Source organism: Alternaria ethzedia (genome assembly GCF_023757985.1).
Source record: "Alternaria ethzedia strain BMP 0044 chromosome Unknown scaffold_6, whole genome shotgun sequence".
NCBI lineage: Eukaryota > Fungi > Ascomycota > Dothideomycetes > Pleosporales > Pleosporaceae > Alternaria > Alternaria ethzedia.
Genome location: NW_026056199.1, coordinates 1,461,221 through 1,481,112, shown reverse-complemented (window position 1 = coordinate 1,481,112; position 19,892 = coordinate 1,461,221). Strand labels below are relative to the sequence as shown.

Below are 19,892 nucleotides of genomic sequence, written 5' to 3'. Positions count from 1 at the left end.
TTTCGCGTTGTTCGTTCGTAAGGTGGTAGCTTGTTCCAGTCTCAAGGTCGCCAGTCCGACAGTCGGCCAAGGGTAGCAATGTTTATTACTTCGAGGACACCCAATTGCTTTCGTCAGCTGCTATACTCATGACCCACATCTTTATATGTTATATAGCAGTCAGAACGCTGCAGTGGGGCCTATGAGAAATCAGAACAGTGCACTTCCGGGTGCTCAATCGCAGATACTTGCTCATATTGCGGTATGCCACAGCAAACTCATCACCTATGAACGTGTTTTCGGTAGCGGAAATAAGAGATGCAACTCGTGGCTGACTCCCGAGGCGCACCGACGTTGTTGTTGCCCGGTTAAAGAGAGGGTTGACACACGCTACTCGTATGACTGAGCAAGTTTGCGGTCGTTGTGATTGGCGAAATTGTCCAGCGCATATGAGGTGACGGGATGCTGGTAATTATGCCGCTCAGGATACGTGATGAGTTTTCAACTTCGCAAACGGTTCGTTATTTGATTTAGTTAGACGCGCAACTCCTGTGCACCTTGAGAGTGGTGACACAAAGCTTCGCGTTAAATGTCTACATGCGGGCTGTGAATAGGAGTGGCACGAGGTACATCAAAGCCGCTACACCTCTTCAAGCTTTTGTAACACTTCCCAACTTTTCCATGAATGCCGCTTCTATAGGGACTAGTTGAGAGCGCGTCGCAGTCATGCTCGCCATGAGGTAGATGACATTACCCAGTATGCGCGAATGAATCTGTACCTGTGATTCAGAGCCATCGTGGAGTAAAGCATCGCGAAGGCCGACCGCTGCAGAAGAAGTGTAGCCTAGGTCACGTTAATGAAGAAGCTTGGAGGAGAAAAGATCGACATACCGGAGCCGCCTTCGTCAATGAGCGATACGGCCAGCACTGAACCCAGCGCGTTCACATACTCAACCCTCTCATGATTTGAGACGCTTGCCACGAAGGAGTCGGACCACATACTCCACACACGATTGCCGTTATCATGGCTTACCATCTTGTCCTCGTTCTCGGCCAAGTTCCGCTCATGGCCCAAGTTCAATTTCTCCATGATGTCTAGACTTGTGTTTGCAACGTGGCACCCGACTGCATGAGCGGTATAGCTATGTCCATGCAGGAGAGCTTCCGATTTCTCGTCGCCCAAGAAAGCCTCGAAGATGGATTGGCTGGCGCTGGTAATCGAAAGCGGAAGCAAACCTCCCGTAAGCAACTTCGCATTCACGCTTATGTCCGGGTGGATATCAAGGAATGAGGCCGCAGAGAAGCGGCCCAGACGGTACAAACCAGTGAACACCTCATCAAACATGACAGGAAGACCAGACCAAGCATTCTCCTCCTTCGGAGATTCCGTAACCTTGGAGCCGTTTGCAAAGTCGTAATGACGGACGACGCGCACTAAGCTTTGCTGGAAAAGCGGGTCCACGAATAGCATACCTCCGGCTCCGAGGACGACAGGCTCTAGTACCAAGGCACCGAACTTCTTGCCTTGCTTCTTGACCAGCTCGTCTAGTGTTCTCTCTATGTAGGCCTCGTACTGCGCCGATCTACCTCTGGTAGCGAAATCGAATATCCCGTCTTGACTCTCAAAGTTCTGAGCTGGACCCAATTCTTCTTCCATGCCCTTAGGCGGTTCGACTACCCATTGGCCATTCTTGAGCTTGAAGGTCGGGTAGTCAAACCAGAATCCGCGACCGCGATACCAGTCGACTTTCTCGTTGAAGACACAAGGTTCAGAGGCATCCATGGCCCCAATCGTGTCTCCGTGGTAGCTGCCTTTGAGTCCAAGGACGCCAACGGCCTCTTTCGCGCTATCCCAGCCATAGCGCTTACTGGACGCACGAAGCGCCATTTTGATACCGACTTCTGTCGCTGTACTTCCGTTGTCTGTGTAGAACACTTTCCTCAAACGAGTCCCTCGTGGCGAGCCCGAAAGTATCTTTTCCGCTAGAGTGAGAGCTGGTTCGTGTGTGGCGCCGGCGAACATGACATGACCATAGCGTCCTGCTGCATATGCTGCTTCCAGTGCCAATCGCGGATTACCGTGTCCAAGACCTTGCGTCCACCATGATGCGGAGCCGTCAAATGCTGGGTACAAGGTCTGGTTCTCAGGATGGGGCACCTCTTCATTTCCCTTGTGCTTGACCTGGAAGAAGTCGCCATATGCCGAATCGATGACTAGTATGTCGTTTGCGTTCTTCACATGCTTGTGCTGTGTGAAAGGATGCCAAATCTTGTCCTCGGTTTCGTACGGCATGGATCCTAGGCGGCTGAGTCGCTGGTCGTGGCGATGAATCAGGTCCTCGGCAACCTTTCCTACTATCATACTATCGCTTTCCGTGTCGTAGTAGTTCCGCATAATTTCCTTCTCTCCTTCGGTACCTGGAGCAACACCTTGGAGATTCGGAATCCATTGTAGTTTGTAAGCTGGTATACCCATATCCATGAAATACTTCTTTAAGTAATCCGCGTTCTCATATTGGCTCTTGTCGTCGAAACACACAACGGCATCGATATCATATCCTCGCATGATCAGGGACTCCGCAGCTGATATAGTAGAGGCGATGCCACCTAACCGGTGGTCGCCTACGAGCACCGCAGGAAGTCGTAGTGGTCGAAAGATATCCGCCTGTGGGGTGCCGGAAGGTCCTGGGCTCAGAACTCCTCCAGCTGTCTCAATTATCGAAAAGAGTCTGCCCTGATCTAATGTGCCTGCTGCGTTCTGGACCGTCTTGAACACCGTTTGGCTGATGAGCTCATCGCTGGGCTTTGCTAGTCAATCGCTGTTGGCGAAAGCACGACAATAAAGGTAGAACTCACAATATTTTTCGAACCCCTTGCCGCAACATGCGGGCTCACAGCTTTGTCGAACTTGAAGAGTGTAGAAACACGCTGGCCAGTGTACTTGTGCACATAGCTAGCGTACAGTCAGCCCTTATGTCCCAAATATCTGTCGGATCACGCATCACCACACTGACCTATCATCGGCTTCATCAGCTGGGCCTGTAGATACAGGCTTTATATATTGTACTTTGTAAGGCCCGTGGCGTAACGGCGATGCCCTGCTCTTGAGGCTTGCCCTACCGAAATGCGCACCCAAGAGCGTCGAGAAAACTGTTTTGCCAACTCCCGTGTTGGCACCATAGACCTGAACAGCAATCGCGTTCGTCCACAACCCTCCTGGCACCTTCGCCATTTCTTTTTTACTTCCCGTTAGTGGTGAGTTGAGGAAGGTGCTATGGTAGATAGCTGCAGCTGCATGCTGTCCAATGCGGAGAGCGCGCTAGTGGTTCCGCGTCCACACCTGGGCACCGACGCTAAACATGCAGGTACAAATGTAATGAGTCAAGCCGCATCTCCGACGGCATCGAGGGGTCAGCTTATGCGGTCTTTTAGCTAATGAGTATGTTTTTACTTTTGACAGCTTTCGACGACGCGGATAGCCGCGGCAGACCCCACGCCTCCTTCCCGCTTTCCGCTGATCCTACCACGCCAGCCATTTGGTCAGCTCTACACCATCACTGGAGGTCACGTTATCGTGGGTCAAAGGCATTCCTATTATCACCTTCGCAGAAAGACATGGGGAGCAAAACGCATTCGACGCCGTTGCAAAACAAGTTACAAGAACTACTCGATCGCCGACGGACAAACGCAACACTCCGTAATCTGACATTACCACTTCAAAATCAGACCGACTTCTCGTCCAACGATTTTCTGTCGCTATCCACTTCGCCACAACTCAGATCGGAGTACCTTCAAGAGCTGCAAAGAATTGATTTGCCATTGGGTAGCGGCGGGTCAAGACTCCTAGATGGCAACTCGACGTACGCCGAACAATTGGAGCAAGAGATTGCCAACTTCCATGGAGCTGCATCTGGACTACTGTTTAACAGTGGGTTTGATGCAAACGCGGGCTTCTTTGCGAGTGTACCGCAGCCGGGAGACGTGATAGTCTATGATGAGCTCGTACATGCAAGCGTTCATGATGGCATGAGGTTATCACGAGCGGGGAAGACGATTGCTTTTGAACACAACTCCATATCTGCCCTGAAGAATGCTTTGATAGCAGTTCTTGGTGAAAATGAGGGTGTGCGAGACAAGAGCTGTAATGTGTTTGTGGCACTGGAATCCATCTACAGTATGGACGGAGACGTGTGCCCTTTGAAAGAGATGGTGGAGGTCATAGAAGAAGTTTTGGGCCCTGAACGAGGATACATAGTCATGGACGAGGCACATTCCACTGGTGTATTAGGACCAGAGGGAAGGGGGTTGGTATGTGAGCTAGGCCTCGAGAAACGCATATTCGCACGGCTCCACACATTCGGAAAAGCGGTAGCGGCGAACGGAGGTACGTCGTATTTCTTTCTCTCCAAGTTTATGACAGATGCTAAGCACTTCACAGCAATCATTCTCGGCTCAGACACCTTGCGTCACTACCTCATCAACTACGCACGCCCACTAATCTACACAACGTTCTTATCCTACCCCTCTCTGGCGCTCATACGATCTTCGTACCGGCTACTTCAGTCTGGCCAGAGCGTGAGACTACAAGCCCATCTACAGCATCTTACTCACCATCTCCATACCAGTCTCGGTCATCTCCAAAGACACTCGAGATCGGCTGGTCAAGCACTCACAATTCCAAGTGCATGCCCGAGATCACCTATATTCGCAGTACAGTTAGCAAGACCCAAGGTCCTGGCCAACTTTCTGCAAACTCATGGTATGATGGTCAGAGCCGTGGTGCCGCCAACAGTGCCGGTGGGAACTGCTAGAGTCAGGATCTGCTTGCATGCTGGTAACACGTCAGCGGAGGTGGACAGACTCGTAGAATTGCTTGGGAAATGGTGCGAGAGCCAGGCAGGTGAGCAGTCACAAGGTCCTGTACAAGAAGCGGGTGTGCAAGCCAAACTCTAGCTCCAATTGAGAGAATCATACGGCTCAGCATTACAGTGCTTTACTGCGTGGTAACTCTGTGATGATCATTCTACATAGACCACGTGTGCCCTCAAGCAAGTGCCTGAACAGTAGCCTCCGCCTCCGCAGCCGCAACAACCGCTTCAGCCTCATCCTGTCCAGGAAGCTTGCGCTGCTCTCCAATTGTCTCCTCCATCTTCATAGGCCTCAGTCCCCACCTGCCAAACATAGCCTTGTCCTCTTCCCAACCGTTGCAAGCAGTAGTCAACATCTTCTCGCCCGTAAAGACGGCATTAGCGCCCGCTTGGAAACACATAATCTGCTTCTCCTCGCGCATTGTGTGACGACCAGCGGCGAGTCGGATAATGGTGGTCGGCATGACGAGTCGTGCGGTAGCGATGGTACGTAGGATAGCGTCGAATGAGATGGCTTGTGTCTCGCCGAGGGGTGTGCCTTTGATCGGTACTAGGGCGTTGACGGGGAAGCTCTCGGGATGGGCTGGTAGTGTTGCGACGGTGTGGATGAGACCGACGTGGTCACGAGCCTTCTCGCCTAAACCAAGGATACCGCCGGTGCACACATGGATGCCGGCTTCTTGGACGTTCTTGATGGTGGCGAGTCGCTCGTCGTACGTGCGAGTGGTGATGACACTGGGGTAGTGCTCCCGGCTGGTATCAACATTGTGGTTGTATGCAGTCAATCCAGCGTCTTTGAGCTCTTTTGCTTGCGCGGCATCAACCATACCTGTGATGTAGAAATATAAAGTCAGTGTATGTCTCACACGCAGTTCGTAAACTTAGTGCCTACCCAAAGTGACACATGCCTCCATACCCATGCCGCGAACCCCTTTTATCATCTCCTTGATGTTCTTGAGATTGGTCTTGCGGCCTCGCATGTCTCTCCAGGCAGCTCCCATGCAGAATCTTGAGCTTCCATTCTCTTTTGCAACCCGCGCAGCTTCCAGGACTGAGTCAACTGATGACAGTTTCGTAGCCTTCAATCCTGTGTCGTAACGCGATGACTGCGCACAGTAGGAGCAATCCTCGCTGCAGCCTCCAGTCTTGATGTTGAACAGTGTGCACATCTGGATGGCGGCGGGGTCATGGAAGCGCCGGTGCACCGAAGCCTACAACGGGATTGATGAGACATTGTCTATCCAAATAGTGATAGAGCTGTGTGACATACCGCTGCATGTGTAAGGTCTATCAGCGAAGTATTGTAGACTTCAGTAATCTCCTCCTTCGTCCAGCTGGTCCTGGGAGCACTTGCATTGAGCGCATTCTCGAAGACGGAGCCTGTCCGCGCTGGTGAGCGTAATTGTTGAGTTCCAGGGTCGACAGGGGTATCGAGAACGGTGCTGAATGAGCGGGTGATCTGCAGGGAGCGAGGCGCGAGCGACAAGCCCCGGCCTGTTCGAAGAAGCACTCTTTGAGCCATTGCGAAAGGTCAATTGATGCTCGATACGAGTCGTCGAAACCACGTACAGTCAACAGGTGCCTCAAACTAGCTGCCCGCTCACGGCTTACGGGAGACGGCTCTAGGGCTCCAGGAACGCGTCGGCCTGCGTTTGTAGATCAGCGTGGGACTTCCGCCAATCAGAATCGAGGCGATGACCGCGGGGTTCCGTGGCGTCTTTACATTATCTAACTTCCTTAGACCGAGCGGTCCAGCCAAAAACGCCGAGGTAGTTATATACCTCAATGGCTAGTATTGCTGATGTCGACATCGAGTGGAGACTTTTGAGTTTGTTGATGTTGCAAGTTTGCAATTGTCTCCCCGGGGGCCTACCCCAAACCACACCTCCAACTCCAGTCTGCCGCATCATCTCCCCAAGACCGTCTGTTTGATATGGTTCAGCGCACTCCCCGCTCTCAGCCACTTCAATTGACCGTTGCTGTAACTATGGTTGAGCGGCGCGATCCACTCTCCTGCATTATTCGCGCGCACCACACGCATGCTAGCCTGCCTTCCGGGCCGTAGCTCGCCGTCTTCAACACCTTGTAGCGTAATGCGATCGCCCAACTGGATGCGATCGTAGTCCTGGGCATTCGCAAAAGTCAGAGGCAGCATGCCCTGCTTCTTCAAATTGGTTTCGTGTATTCTGGCAAAAGAGCGCGCTATGATCGCGACACCACCGAGGAAACGCGGTTCTAGCGCTGCATGCTCACGCGATGACCCTTCTCCGTAGTTGAAGTCCCCGACAATACACCAGTTTACACCTTGATCGCGCAAGTCTCGGGCGACTTCATGCACAAGTCCGATTTCGCTGGTTAGCGGGTGGATCGTGTGGCCGAGCAACTTGGAGTCGGAACCTAGGAAGGCGTTCGAAGCTGCAAGAAGCATGTTGTTGCTGATATTCTCGAGATGACCACGAAATTTGTACCACGGGCCTGCGGGACTAATATGGTCGGTCGTGCACTTTCCTTGGACTTTGACGAGAATCGGCATGTCTTTCGTCGAGCCGGAAGACCAGGGTTTGAAGGGCTCAAGTAATTGCAGACGCTCAGACTGTGGGTCAATGTCGACCACCACATCGTCGGCGTCATGAACTGGAGCTTGGTAGAAATCTTCGCCCACGACGAACTGCATGGGCAACTCGACGTTCTTTGGTGCTGTAAACTGGAACCCCTGCGCTGACCCTTCGATTTGAAGAGAGTCGACGACAGGATTGAAATCCAACCTTCCAGAGTAGGCAAAAGCCGTCACCATCTCTGGAGAAGTCACAAATGAACAGGTCTCTGGGTTGCCGTCGTGCCGACCAATGAAGTTGCGATTGAAACTGGAAACTACCGTGTTTCTCTCGCGGCCTTTAACATCGACGTCTGTACGCTGCCATTGCCCTACGCAAGGGCCACAAGTTGTGCTCAGCACAACAGCACCTGCCTCGCGCAAAGTTTGCAGGATACCCTCCGACTCTGCAGTCGCGCGTATGTCTTCGCTGCCTGGGGAGACCAGAAATGGTGTATTCACTTTCGGTAAACCAGCAGCCTTGGCCTGCTCGACAAGCTGCGACGTCTTGTATAGATCTTCGTATGAGCTGTTGGTACAGCTGCCTACCATGGCATGACTGATTTCGACAGGCCAGTCATTCTTTGCTACAGCATCTTTGAGTTCTGAAAGAGGATGCGAAAGATCCGGAGTAAAGGGACCGTTGACATGTGGTTCTAACGAGTCTAGATCGATTTCGATGACTGTGTCATAGTGCTCCTCGGAGCCTTCATCTGCAGTCAGCAGGATATCCTTGTAGCCGTTTGCGAGGCGCGCAACATCCGCACGCCTCGTCGCCGAGAGATATCGATTCATGGTCTCGGAGTAGGGAAAGATACAAGAAGTCGATCCAATTTCAGCTGACATGTTGCAGACTGTGGCCATGGCCGTGGCACCCAACGTCTGCGTACCTGGGCCAAAGAACTCAATCACCTTGCCCTTTCCGCCTGAGACAGACAGTATACCGGCGAGTTTGCAGATGATATCTTTTGTCGAGGCCCATCCATGCAGGCTACCAGTAAGTCGTACGCCTACGATCTGTGGGCACATGAGCTCCCAGGGCATACCAGCCATCGCATCGACTGCATCAGAACCCCCAACCCCAATGCCAAGCATTCCCATGCCGCCGGCGTTGGGCGTATGCGAGTCCGTCCCGATGATCAGGCCTCCAGGAAACGCATAATTCTCGAAGATGGTGGTGTGGATGATGCCGGCACCCGGTTTCCACCAGCCGATTCCGTATTTCTTCGCTGCGCTACTAAGAAACGCGTAAACCTCGCGATGCTCTTCTCTTCCACGGACAAGATCCTCTTCGGCGCCGTCGCGCGATACAATTAGGTGATCGCTGTGCACTGTTGTGGGGATCTGAACTTCCGGGAGGCCTGCGCTGATGAACTGCAGCAATGCCATAGTAGCCGTCGCATCATGGCATGCGACTCTGTCTGGGCGGAGGTGCAGCAGCGTCTCTCCACGCCTGATTTCATCCAGAGACCAGTGGTGCTCAGCGGAAGTATAGAGGTGACTGTACAGCACCTTCTCCGTCAGGGTCAACGGGCGCGGGGAGCCATGTCTAACAGACTTGAGCTGCAAGACCTGTCGGTCGTAGTCGAGTGATATGCCTGCATCGAGAGGGCTGATCGACACGCGCGGTGCAAGCGAAGCCAGACTCCTCGCATACGAATTGCTACATCGATGTAGAGGGTACCTTCGCGCTGCAAGTTTAGTAGTAAGCATGACTTAACAATGGCTTGGATAGCACAGGAGGAACGACACAAGCCATTTTTGCGATGTTGTGAGAAAAGGCAGGTCGGAAACATGCTCCTTATCCGTAGCCGGTCGGCTTTTGAATATAGCGCTAGAATCTCGGGATATCTTTTGAAGCCGAGCAGAACAGTGCCGAGGGAACTATGGACAATAAGGAGTTTGAACAACCACAAACAACAGGGCAAGCCACCAAATGCGAGGGCATAGAACCTGCATTTTCACACGACGGACACGTCGTAGTCTTCAGCATGCATAGTAATTGTGACGGAAGCTGATTAGTCTGCCTTTTCTCGAAGTTGGCGCATGAGCCGAAGTTGGGTATCGATAGGGATATGAAGCAGATGCGATAGGTCTATTCTACAAAGCAAGAGCGTTTCGAATGTGTTCGCGTTGTCGCGTCGCGTTGGTACCGCCCATCCCCTCAACCCTGCAAGTTCTAGAACGCGATGACGTAGCGTCCCGTCCCTCCACCAAACTTCCTTCTACACCTTCACACCCACCCCAGCAAGCACATCACCAACAATCCCTCCAACCCCACTGCCTCCGCTGATCCAGACGCTCTCCTCTCACTCAACCATGTTCTCCCCCTCCATCTACACCGTCAGCGTCTTCCAACTCGGCCTCACCTCGGCCCTCAGCGCCTACGGCCTAATCCTCTCCTACCAAAACATAACCCGCCTGCAACAATACGAGAAACAGAGTGAGAAAGCTGCAGAATGGTCAAATACTGCGGCGCAAAGACTGCACAAGACGCGGTCGACGCAGACTAGTGGGACTGTTACGGTTTGTAATCCCCCTCCCTCCCAAGCGCAATGTGAGAACATGTGTAACTAACAAGATGGTTGTAGCTACTACTTAGTTTCCTCACCTCCACGGCCCTCCTCATCGTACCTAGTCTCGCGTCTACAAAAGTGCTTATTGGGGCTGGCGCGGCGAATGCGGCGGCTGCGTACCTCGCGAGGGTACACATGAACAACTTCTGGAACGACAAGAATCAGACGAAAATCCCGTTTGTCGAGAAGTTCAATGAAGCAATACGGGGTAGCGAGCTCGTGGTATTATTGCTGGGCACATTGAGTCTGGGGTGGGCGGCAGCAGGAGGCGTATGGGCGGGCATGGCGAACGGTGGATCAGGGATACTGGGCCTGGGTGTTTGGGGGCTGGTCGTAGGTGGCAGGGTCATGTCGATTGCGCCGCAGATGGGGTGGACCAGTACTCAGTCTTAGAGAGAGCAACGCATGAATTATCTATGGCAACTTCATATATACAACGGGTATCTTGGGCGATGAATCACGATTTCATGTCTTCCATCTCACTCATCTCGCGCACCAGCCGCACACTATCCGCTTCTCTGACCCAGTCTTCTATCCTTGCGCCGACGTCTCCTACTAGCTTCTCGTATGTCTCGTTGATGAAGAACAGCGAGGTATGTGCTGTCACCTCGTCCATATTCTCCATAAAGACTCGTATCCATGTAGGGTCTTTGTTCCCATCTGCGTCTTTCGGTGGTAGCATGCAGAATTTCTTGAGCTTCTTAGGCTTGGCGGGCGCGCTTTCTTCTGACTCGGTCTTTGGCCGATGGCTATTCTGGCTGTCCATTGTGGAAAGGGTGTAGGAGGAATCGGCGCGGCCGTCTGGTGTGTCTTGACGCATGATTCCGCTACGGGAGAATTGGTAGTTGGCGTATGGATGCTGGGGGTTGTGTTGAGCTGGCTCATCGTCTCCCAGTTCAATAGCACCAATATCCTCTTCCAGGTCAGTGGTAGCACGTTTTGGTTCGGCTTTGTCTTCTGCGGGTATCTTCCCATCGCGCAAGTCTGCCTCTCTTTGCCTTTGCCGCGCTTCTTCTTCCCTCTGCTCTGCCTCGGCTTGTCGTTGTTCTCTTTCTTTCTGCCTTTGCCTATCCTCTGCTGACATGTTGTTTGCCTCTTCAGCCTTCTTCAGCTCTTCCTTCTCCTGCTCCTTCTTTGCTTTCCCCCGCTCTTCTTGCCTCTTCTTCTCTTCCTTCTCTCGGTCCTTCTTCTCTTTCGCTTTTTCCTTTTCCCATTTCTCTTCCATCTTGGTCCGTTCATTGATCGTCTTATTGCGTGTCTTGACAGCTTTCTGATATACCTTAAGAGCCTGGTCGTGTTCCTTCTCTGCAGCTTTGCGCTGGGCCTTGTCGGAGAATTGCATCAGATCAACAAATGGTGGCTCCTGCGGGATAGGTGGGATCTCTGGTAAGTTTGGAGGACCGCTGTCTTCGCGCGCTGATTCCTCGAAAGTCTGAGGTACTGTAGGACTAGTAGCCGAGAGGAGGTCTTGAGGGCTGACAGGCACGATACCGTCCTCTCGATGCTCGTGGACTTTAATGGATAGCGGCGGAGAATCTGCCATGGGTTCAGGATGCACATGTGTCATCTCTGGCTCGGACGATGTGATCGATGAACTTCTCGACCTCTCTTGTTCCTCTGTTTGAGCAGGTATATGTCGCGATGCCTCACTCGAGGCACTCATGTTGCTGTCCTGATGCTGTAGTTGCTGACTGGACGAGCGGGATGGGGATGGTGATTTTGGAGAAGGCGACTTGGGAGATTTCGGCTTTTTGGGTCTCCCGGTACTTGCAGTGTAATAGTTGACGAAGCGAACGCGAGGTACTGTGCGCCCTTGGCCAAAACCAGATCTCCTCTTGCTTTCGTCGTCTTCTTCAAGTGCGCGCACCCTTGCGTATCTGTTCTTCAATTCCTTGTAGTCGGCCATTGCGCTACCGAACTCGAAATGAGACTTGACGAGACCTTTAGTGGCTTCTTTCAAGCCGTCTTTGTAGTGTTTGGTAAGCCAATGTAGGCTGTTTTCCCAGCCCTTCCGATTTGGCAGATTCACATCATTTGGGAATGCCGGGTTGTAGTTAGGATCCGTAGGCTTTGGGTTGAAGATTGTACTCATTCTACTGGGTCTCTTTCCGACGTCGGCGTCTTGCACAATCGCGTCCTGTGGTGTTGGCGGTGAACTGAAGATGCTGCCTAGTCCGGCTTTGATAATTCCAGGATGCATGCCCAGGAACGGAACATCGAAATTCACGATGCCAATGATGCGATGGCGGAATACTAGCGCGATGTCTGCAGCGAGCAAGCCACCCATGGAGTGACCGAGCAAGACAACGTCGGTCCATTGATCCTCGTGTGGAGCTAGCCTGACAGCTGTCAGTCCTGAGCATGTTGATGGGTGAGAGAAGCGAACCATCTCGAGAAATTGTCTCTCGCAATCTCAAGCGAATCCCTGGACTTATATCTGGGATAGATCTTTGTGTGGACGACATGGGTTTCGGCGAGCGTGATAGTTACAAGATTGTGCACGTGGGCTGGGAAGCTCCTAAAACTTGTTTCGTTGCCCATGAAGCCATGAATGAAAACGAGCATTAGCCGCCGTCGCCCGGTGTCTCCCTGCGAGGGATCTGGAACGAGCGACTGGGTTGAAGAGGAGCGCGGGTCTTGCGACGACATGCCCATGACAGAGTAGGGTGGAGGCGCATCACTTGTTGAAGAGTCTCGGGGAGGAAGAGGTGGTGGGCGTCTTTGGTGCTTTTGGGGGTCCATTGCTTGACTTGTTGGCGACGTCATTGTTGGGTGTTGGTGCACCTGTTACGACACGGGCGACACGCATGGGACGAGGCACGAATTATATAACCAGTGTCTTGAAAACTGGGAAGTGTTTGCGAGGCTTGGAAGGCGCGCAGTTCAGAGGGGCAATGTGGGGTAAAACGCGACAACTCATACGCAGGTCTGATACGAGGGACGGCGTATTCGCTCGCCACCCGCGTATTCACCTATACGCATGCTCAACAAGTAGGTATAACCTATAGACACGCGCTAGAAAGTCAAGACTAACTAGTTCGAGAGTGCGCACCGTTAGTTTGCTAAATTATGTATCTAAAGTAAGCCTTAGACTTTAGTATTTCTTAACTATAGAAACTTAAAAAAATCTTAACTTAATAACTAAAGTATACTATTATAGTTATATACTACTTTAGTACTTAAAAAAAATAAGTAAATAAAATCTTTATACTTATATATTAATTCTTTTTTATTTATTTATATAACTCTATTAAAATAGTAATATAAATTTAATTAAATATACTTATATATATATTACTATAAGTACTTAGTACTAATAAATATAAATAATTTATTAATACTAACTTTTTTAAAAAAAAGTATTTTAACTATACTTTTAAGTATAAGTATACTATTAGCTATATATATACTATAAAGCTTTAAGTAATTACTTATTATAAAATTATAGCTAAGTTTATTTTTACTAATATTTTTACTAACTTTATACTATAGCTTTTTATATATAAAAAGCTTATAGCTTTAAAATAACTTTATATAAAAGTTTTTACTAATAATACTATATTTACTAAAAATAAAATTATTAAGACGCTTATATATAAAAGTTAAAGAAGAGTATAAAAATAAGTAAGATATATTTTAGTTTTAGTTTAAAGTAAATAAGAAAAATAAAATTAAGTAAACTAGTAATTAATAAGCTTATAAGCATACTCTAATGTCTTTTACAGCGTAATATTAGGCTTAGTTTGCTAAAAGTTGACTAGAAAAGACATGCGCAACGCGATGTAGTAGTCCACAAGCGGCAGGCAGTCGTAGTTGGGCGTGTGGAACCCGATGAGACGCACGCTTTCCTAGCAGAGACAAAGACTTCGGAAGCAGCAAGGGACCGAACCGCGGAATCTGGCGCGCCGCCGATCACCCCTTTGGTTATATAGTTACATAGACATTCTATATGTTTGTGTTTCGAAGTCGCGCTCGTGTCAGAGGATATTTGAAGTCCCGTTTTCCGTGTTAAGGTGCATGACTCGTGCGTATAGAGCTGATCGCTGAGGCCTTGTCGTTTAGGTTTGCTAAGGTCTGTGAAGCTATATGACGAATAGTCATGCACCGCAGAGTGGCACATCTCACAAGTCATGGAGGAATGAGGCATGCTGAAGGGCAGGTCTGGATCAGGACGGTAATGTCAGACGGCGTGGATGGCCTCGTTCTTTGTTCGGCGTGGTTCATGCGCTGTTGTTTGCTGACGCGATAGGCCAGGGGCTCTTGACAAACATACTAGACAGTGGCGCGTTCCAGAGAGGAAGCTCGTGATGTTGGTGGTGAACTATGAAGGCCACCCTAGCGAACAATGAACACTACTCGGGCTTGGCAATACGCCAGCCAGCAGACACGGGCCGGCGGTGGTGGAAAGGGCACGACGGCAGATTGCAGCAAGCGAGTCCCCCAAGGCGACGAGCACGAGTCGGCGATGCTTGTGCGACAATAGCAATGGCAGGTGCGACAACCCAAGGGCGGCAACTAAGAATAACACCTTGACAGACTTTGCAGTGGGCCATGGCCCTGCATGCTCCGTTCCAGAATGCGGTACCTGAAAGGCCGTCGCTGGATGGTGTGGCGCCACTGCAGGTGCAAGCGGGACGGCTAGTTAGCAGCCCCTTTGGACCATGGTACGCCAATTCTCCGAAGTTGTACTGCCGAAGAGTGAAGCTCGACGACGCGCGACGGGTGGGCGAGGACGAGATTAAGCAAGAGATTGCCGTCGTCACCAGTCGTCATGGCAGCGAAGATCGCGCCGCTGCTGAGGACGTGTGGTGATATCGTGTGTCGGTGGGGCCTGCTATTCCTGGACATATCATCTCGGTTGCGGGCCAATCAGGCCCACAGGGCCCGTGCCAACGGCCGACGGACCCCAAACGGTTTCTCGTCTCCTCGCTGCATCTGGCTGGGCTGGAGCGTCGGCGTGCGCTGTGAAAGTGTCTGTGTCTGCTCCCTGTGTCCCGATCGCTCTCTCCCACGACGCTTCCGCTGCGACGTCGACAATTCCACGGACCCAGCGCTACCACGGCCAAGGGACCCTCAGGAAGAAGCTGTTGGAGCCGCCGTCGCGCGACACCCACACCACGTCTGGCCCACCCCGTTGCACGATACACGACGCTAGAAATTGCGTCCGCCCATAGTTCCCCATAACCACCCCGTCTGCCCCCTCAACCGCGCGACCGTCGCGAAGCAAATGCTGGCCTATTGATCGCCTTCACGTAGGTCCTCCTCAAGTTCATCCTCCTGACATGTGAGTGCTGATCGTTGCCGCCTCCAGACCATCCCTCAGTCAGTCACCTGGCGTCCATTCTTTTGCCGACATTCACTCGCTCCCACCCAAACCCACTCCATTGACTGGACTCCCTGCATCGGCTGAAGCCCGTACGTCCGCTCATTCGCAACACCGTCCCTACAACACATGTACCGCCAAACCGCGCACCTCGCCACCGATACTCTGGAAGCATCGCCCTAGTCCGTATTGCCTGGACCCGTCTCTAGACCTTTATGGACCCCGTTGCAACACCTCCCAGGATATCCAGAGTCGATTCGCGCTACCGTCACCGCGCGCAAAACGTCCCGCCCCAGAGCGAACCTGTGCCGCAACCTGAAGAGAAAGAGGAGGAACCAAGCCAGGAGGACTTTATCCCTGAACTGAGAGCCAGAGACAGCATGAGCAGAGGCCATCGCTTCTTTCACCGTCGTGCTGCGCTAGGCAACACGAAGGTTGTCACTGTCGCCGTCGAAGTAGTCGGAACCGTCGATACCAGCGGAAGTTTCATCGCTCAGGAGACTATGGCGCCCGTCACACCTCAGTCCCCAGATGCACCTGCACTACCGACTGCTGCAGCAGTCGCAGCGCCTTCACCCGCACCAGCGCCCTCGGTAGCTCCCGCGGCGCAGCAACCACTGCCCTCCGCTCCCTCACCCGGTGTTCCAGCAGTACCAGCAGTACCTACAGTTGCGGCTCCTGTGCTTCCATCCGTCCCAGCAGTTCCACCTTTCCCAAGTGACCTCGTGGTTCCCACCGTTCCTGCGTACCCATACTCTACAGGCGGCCAAGTCCCGGCCACCTCCGACTTGAGCGCATCTCCAATTCCATCTCCAATTCCAACTGGTGCCCCCGTAAGCATTGCGACTCCATCTGCAGCCCCTGTGCCGCTATCAGATGTTAGTTTTATTTTGAACTCGACCGCATCTAGTAAGCCAGACGATACTGTCAACATGATTAAGTCTAACATTTCCAGGCACTGCTTCCTTGTTCTCATCTTCTTCGTTCGTCTCTCTTGACAGCATCTCGGCGTCAACTGCGACTGACCTGATTGCGACCATCGCAGACGCTCCGACTCGCTCGACATCTTCATCGGCATCGCAATTCACGTCCTCGTCCGACGCAGCGTCATCTTCTCAAACTTCAGCAGAATCTGCTTTCACTAGCAGTACCGTCATCTCCTCGGAGGCTGCGTCAACAACAGCATACTATGGTGGTGCCGGTGGGGATGCGTCTGGAACGGCGGCTGCCCCTGCTGCAACCACAGCAGGCATCTCAGATGCTGATGCCGACACCGCTCCTTCTCCACTTGAAACCCCACAGGTCGTCGGAAGTGTAGTGGGCAGTTTGGCAGGCGCTGCGCTCATTCTCGCCATAATACTGCTGCTGCTTAGACGTCACAAGCGGAAGCAGGGCGGTGCTTTACAACTCACTGGCGACGATCACACCGACAACAACCAGTCGATGAGGCAAGCACCCACCACAGCTAGTACTTTGGCTCCTATCGCCTTCTTAAACCGTTTCTCTGGTTTGTCAGGCAAGACTGCGGAAACCAACCTCAGTGGTGGTGAACGCAGCTTTCAACGGGTGTCAGGGCGCAAGCTTCCTTCCGCCTTCAGCGAGGGCATGACATCAGATCAGTTCTCTCGTGGCGGCACAATGTCTGGGTCTTCTTTCTACCAAGATGAACATGGCACATATGGCGGTCCTGGCATGTCAAAAGAGTTTGGCAAGGAGATCGGTGACAGCCCAACGAACCGAGAGTCAGGACCCATGAACATTCGACCCAGCCCAGCCAGGACACCAGTCATACGGCATCCTGATGATGGCAACCCCTTCTCGGACCGCCACTATCTCAGTCCGCCACAATCTCCAAATCCTGACGCCCCACCTAGAGGCACTCTTGGTAGAAGTCTGCCTTCGGCGGATGGATCCAGGTCATCTCGGTTTACAGAGAACGTTTGAACGATCTACTAGTCTTTTGTTGCCTTCTTACTCTCGCTCCAGCATCTGTTTTGCCTAACGACACGCATGAACGTGCGTATTGCTCACCTCGCATTGTACCCACCATCTCGTATCTCTTGTCGGTCTTGTCTTGTATACCCCAGGATCCACTCGACATGTTCCACTACTCACCACATACTGTCCTTAATCCGGCCGCAATCTGGCGGCCCAGAACTAATGTCTTGTCGGATTCCTTTACTGTTTGTTGTTTTACCATAGTCGTTTTCAGTTCCATTCTTCACGATGCTGCCGGATCGGGAACGGTGCCTAGTTTCATACCCCTGGTTGTTGCTCAAGGAGAAATCCCTGGGTCTAGACCATTTGTTTATATCGGCTCTGTGGTCCGTGTATATATTCTACGCTGTGCTTCCTTGAAGCCGGCCTCGTGCATATGGTCGCCATGTTTGTCATGTATGTTGGGGCGCGAGGGCAATCGGACTAGAGGTCTCGACTATAGGGTTGGCGGAGTTCATAGTGGTCTCTCCCAATGCTCAAAAGTTTTGGTCTTGCAAATTATAGTCTGACATGCGTGCACCTCATTGATCCAGTGATGCATCGGGTAAGTATGCATGCTGCTTACCACGTTTCTATTTCTAGCACAAGATGCAATACTAGCACACATAAGGCTGCTGTATTTCCTGTCCTGGCCGGCGCAGCATGCATTACCTTTTCCTTAACACGGTCCATGTCATGTTCATCACCTCCGTGGTCTTTTGATAGGGTACTTGGCATCCTCATGACATCGCTCTCGGTTGGCCGGCCGCAGCTCAGCCCCACCCGTGCTTGCCTAACCGTAAGCACCGCCCCAAGATCGACGGTAGTACCGCCTAGCGTCACGTAAGGCTACCCAGCTAGACATGATTAAATGCCAATGCCGACACCAGACTCATACCTATTGCTCCTACTATCTGACTCTCAACTTCATAACGTCACTCTATCCTACACTCCCTGCCATTCGAGCATCTATCCCTAAACTCTGACGACAAGCAACAGCAACAGCACCCCCAACCCCAACATCACCACCACCAGCCTCGCAACCCCAAAACACCCACACAACCATGGCCCTCGCACCAGCCCCCCAGCCCATCGGCGTATTCCCGCAATTCTTCGCCGCAGGCCCCGAGACGCTCGTGCTGAAAGAAAAAGTCATGTCCCTCAGCGGCGACAGCTTCAGCATCAAACTCGCAAACGGCACGCCCGTGCTCAAAGTCGAAGGCAAAGTCATGAGCCTGACGGGCCGCAAGAAGATGTTCGATATGCAGGGTAACCACCTGTGCAGCATTGTCAAGGAGCATTTTCATATTCATTCGACGTATGTGGTTGAGAGTGTGGGGGGTGAGAAGATTATGGAGGTGAAGAGTAGTTTTAAACGTAAGTGTTCTGTCTTGTCTGTGATGATGATGGGAGATGTGTAAGAGAGGGATTTCGAAACGATGGGCGTAATTTGATATTTGATTCCAGAATGTTCTTGGCTGACGATGGGATACAGTGTTTGGAAGCAAAGCAACAGCAACATTCACCTCGCAAAACGGCAAGCAAGAAAGCCTCACTATGAAAGGCGACTTTTTCGATACCCAGGCTGATATCCTGGATGAGGCGCAAGGAGGCACGTATCTCCTACTTCTCTTCCTTACTCACTTCTTACCCTACCAAACCCATCACACCCCCACCCAGTCCCCACCCAGTCCCCATACTAACCCCTTCCCTACATAGGCCTCGTCGTCGCCCGCATCGACCGCAAGCTCCTCAGCGGCAAAGACATATTCTTCGGGCAGCAGACCTACGGCGTGCAAATCGCACCGGGCGTCGACATGGCGCTCATCGCCGCACTGTGCATCTGCCTCGACGAGAAGAACAACGAGGGGTCATAGAATAACTCGAAGAGGAAACAAGTGCCGTATGTGCTTACTTTGGTAAACAAGGCGACTAAAGGGAGGAGTAGTACGTGGATGAATCAGGCGACTAAGGGGAGGAGTGGGGCTTGGTGGGAGAGGGTGGAGGGCGTGGGGATGAGGAGGGGGACTTGGTGATGGGGAGGGGAGGTGTGGTGTTTGTTGTGTATACCCTTTGCGTGGAATATTGATGTTTCTTGCTAGTCTATTAAACTGTTTCGTGTGGTTGATGAGGTGTCTGATGATGAGAGAGGCTTGTCGAAAGTTGATCTCGTCACGCGTCTCCGTGGGAGATCACAGTGCTTGAAACACGTATATCGTGGTTGCCAAAATCATGAGGCATCACCAGACCATACATGGTCTAACCAATGTGACTAAACGGCACGACCCATGACGCACAGTCACGACAGGAGAACGAAGAGTGAAGTATATAATCTTGATATTAAAGAGCGTCTTTAGTTGCTTATCACTCACTCATCTCCATCCCAGCATCTATACACAACAACACCTATAACTTCCCCCAGAAACCCCACAAAAAACAACAAAGGAGAAATCTAATAAGCCGAAGTACAGGCAATCGGGAAAAACATGGCTAAGTGACCACGTCCCGCAAAATATATGCTAGTAATGCAGTCTAACACGAAGCAGACGGAGAAAGCAATAGAATATAGAGGAGGA

General features: G+C 51.8%; 8 protein-coding genes across 8 annotated transcripts; 4 read left to right on the top strand and 4 right to left on the bottom strand.

The window, feature by feature from the left end:
• Window positions 1-629: 629 nt before the first annotated feature.
• J4E87_003786 (uncharacterized protein) lies at window positions 630-3,000 on the bottom strand (the record flags this gene model as incomplete). Its single annotated transcript, XM_049375411.1, has 4 exons — window positions 630-823; window positions 871-2,787; window positions 2,921-2,932; window positions 2,994-3,000. 4 exons carry the CDS (start codon window positions 2,998-3,000, stop codon window positions 630-632), a joined length of 2,130 nt encoding a protein of 709 aa, XP_049235333.1.
• Window positions 3,001-3,594: 594 nt separating this feature from the next.
• On the top strand, window positions 3,595-4,932 carry J4E87_003785 (uncharacterized protein; the record flags this gene model as incomplete). The annotated part of the gene is made up of 2 exons (XM_049375410.1): window positions 3,595-4,363; window positions 4,418-4,932. 2 exons carry the CDS (start codon window positions 3,595-3,597, stop codon window positions 4,930-4,932), a joined length of 1,284 nt encoding a protein of 427 aa, XP_049235332.1.
• Window positions 4,933-5,023: 91 nt separating this feature from the next.
• Window positions 5,024-6,369, bottom strand: J4E87_003784 (uncharacterized protein; the record flags this gene model as incomplete). The annotated part of the gene is made up of 3 exons (XM_049375409.1): window positions 5,024-5,676; window positions 5,740-6,058; window positions 6,118-6,369. 3 exons carry the CDS (start codon window positions 6,367-6,369, stop codon window positions 5,024-5,026), a joined length of 1,224 nt encoding a protein of 407 aa, XP_049235331.1.
• A 384-nt stretch (window positions 6,370-6,753) lies between these two features.
• J4E87_003783 (uncharacterized protein) lies at window positions 6,754-9,153 on the bottom strand (the record flags this gene model as incomplete). Its single annotated transcript, XM_049375408.1, has 1 exon — window positions 6,754-9,153. The coding sequence occupies one exon, from the start codon at window positions 9,151-9,153 to the stop codon at window positions 6,754-6,756; it is 2,400 nt and encodes a 799-aa protein (XP_049235330.1).
• Window positions 9,154-9,759: 606 nt separating this feature from the next.
• J4E87_003782 (uncharacterized protein) lies at window positions 9,760-10,409 on the top strand (the record flags this gene model as incomplete). The annotated part of the gene is made up of 2 exons (XM_049375407.1): window positions 9,760-9,966; window positions 10,032-10,409. The coding sequence occupies 2 exons, from the start codon at window positions 9,760-9,762 to the stop codon at window positions 10,407-10,409; spliced, it is 585 nt and encodes a 194-aa protein (XP_049235329.1).
• Window positions 10,410-10,473: 64 nt separating this feature from the next.
• J4E87_003781 (uncharacterized protein) lies at window positions 10,474-12,481 on the bottom strand (the record flags this gene model as incomplete). The annotated part of the gene is made up of 2 exons (XM_049375406.1): window positions 10,474-12,355; window positions 12,477-12,481. The coding sequence occupies 2 exons, from the start codon at window positions 12,479-12,481 to the stop codon at window positions 10,474-10,476; spliced, it is 1,887 nt and encodes a 628-aa protein (XP_049235328.1).
• A 3,073-nt stretch (window positions 12,482-15,554) lies between these two features.
• Window positions 15,555-17,283, top strand: J4E87_003780 (uncharacterized protein; the record flags this gene model as incomplete). Its single annotated transcript, XM_049375405.1, has 2 exons — window positions 15,555-16,248; window positions 16,295-17,283. The coding sequence occupies 2 exons, from the start codon at window positions 15,555-15,557 to the stop codon at window positions 17,281-17,283; spliced, it is 1,683 nt and encodes a 560-aa protein (XP_049235327.1).
• Window positions 17,284-18,380: 1,097 nt separating this feature from the next.
• Window positions 18,381-19,193, top strand: J4E87_003779 (uncharacterized protein; the record flags this gene model as incomplete). The annotated part of the gene is made up of 3 exons (XM_049375404.1): window positions 18,381-18,693; window positions 18,812-18,928; window positions 19,036-19,193. 3 exons carry the CDS (start codon window positions 18,381-18,383, stop codon window positions 19,191-19,193), a joined length of 588 nt encoding a protein of 195 aa, XP_049235326.1.
• Window positions 19,194-19,892: the final 699 nt, after the last annotated feature.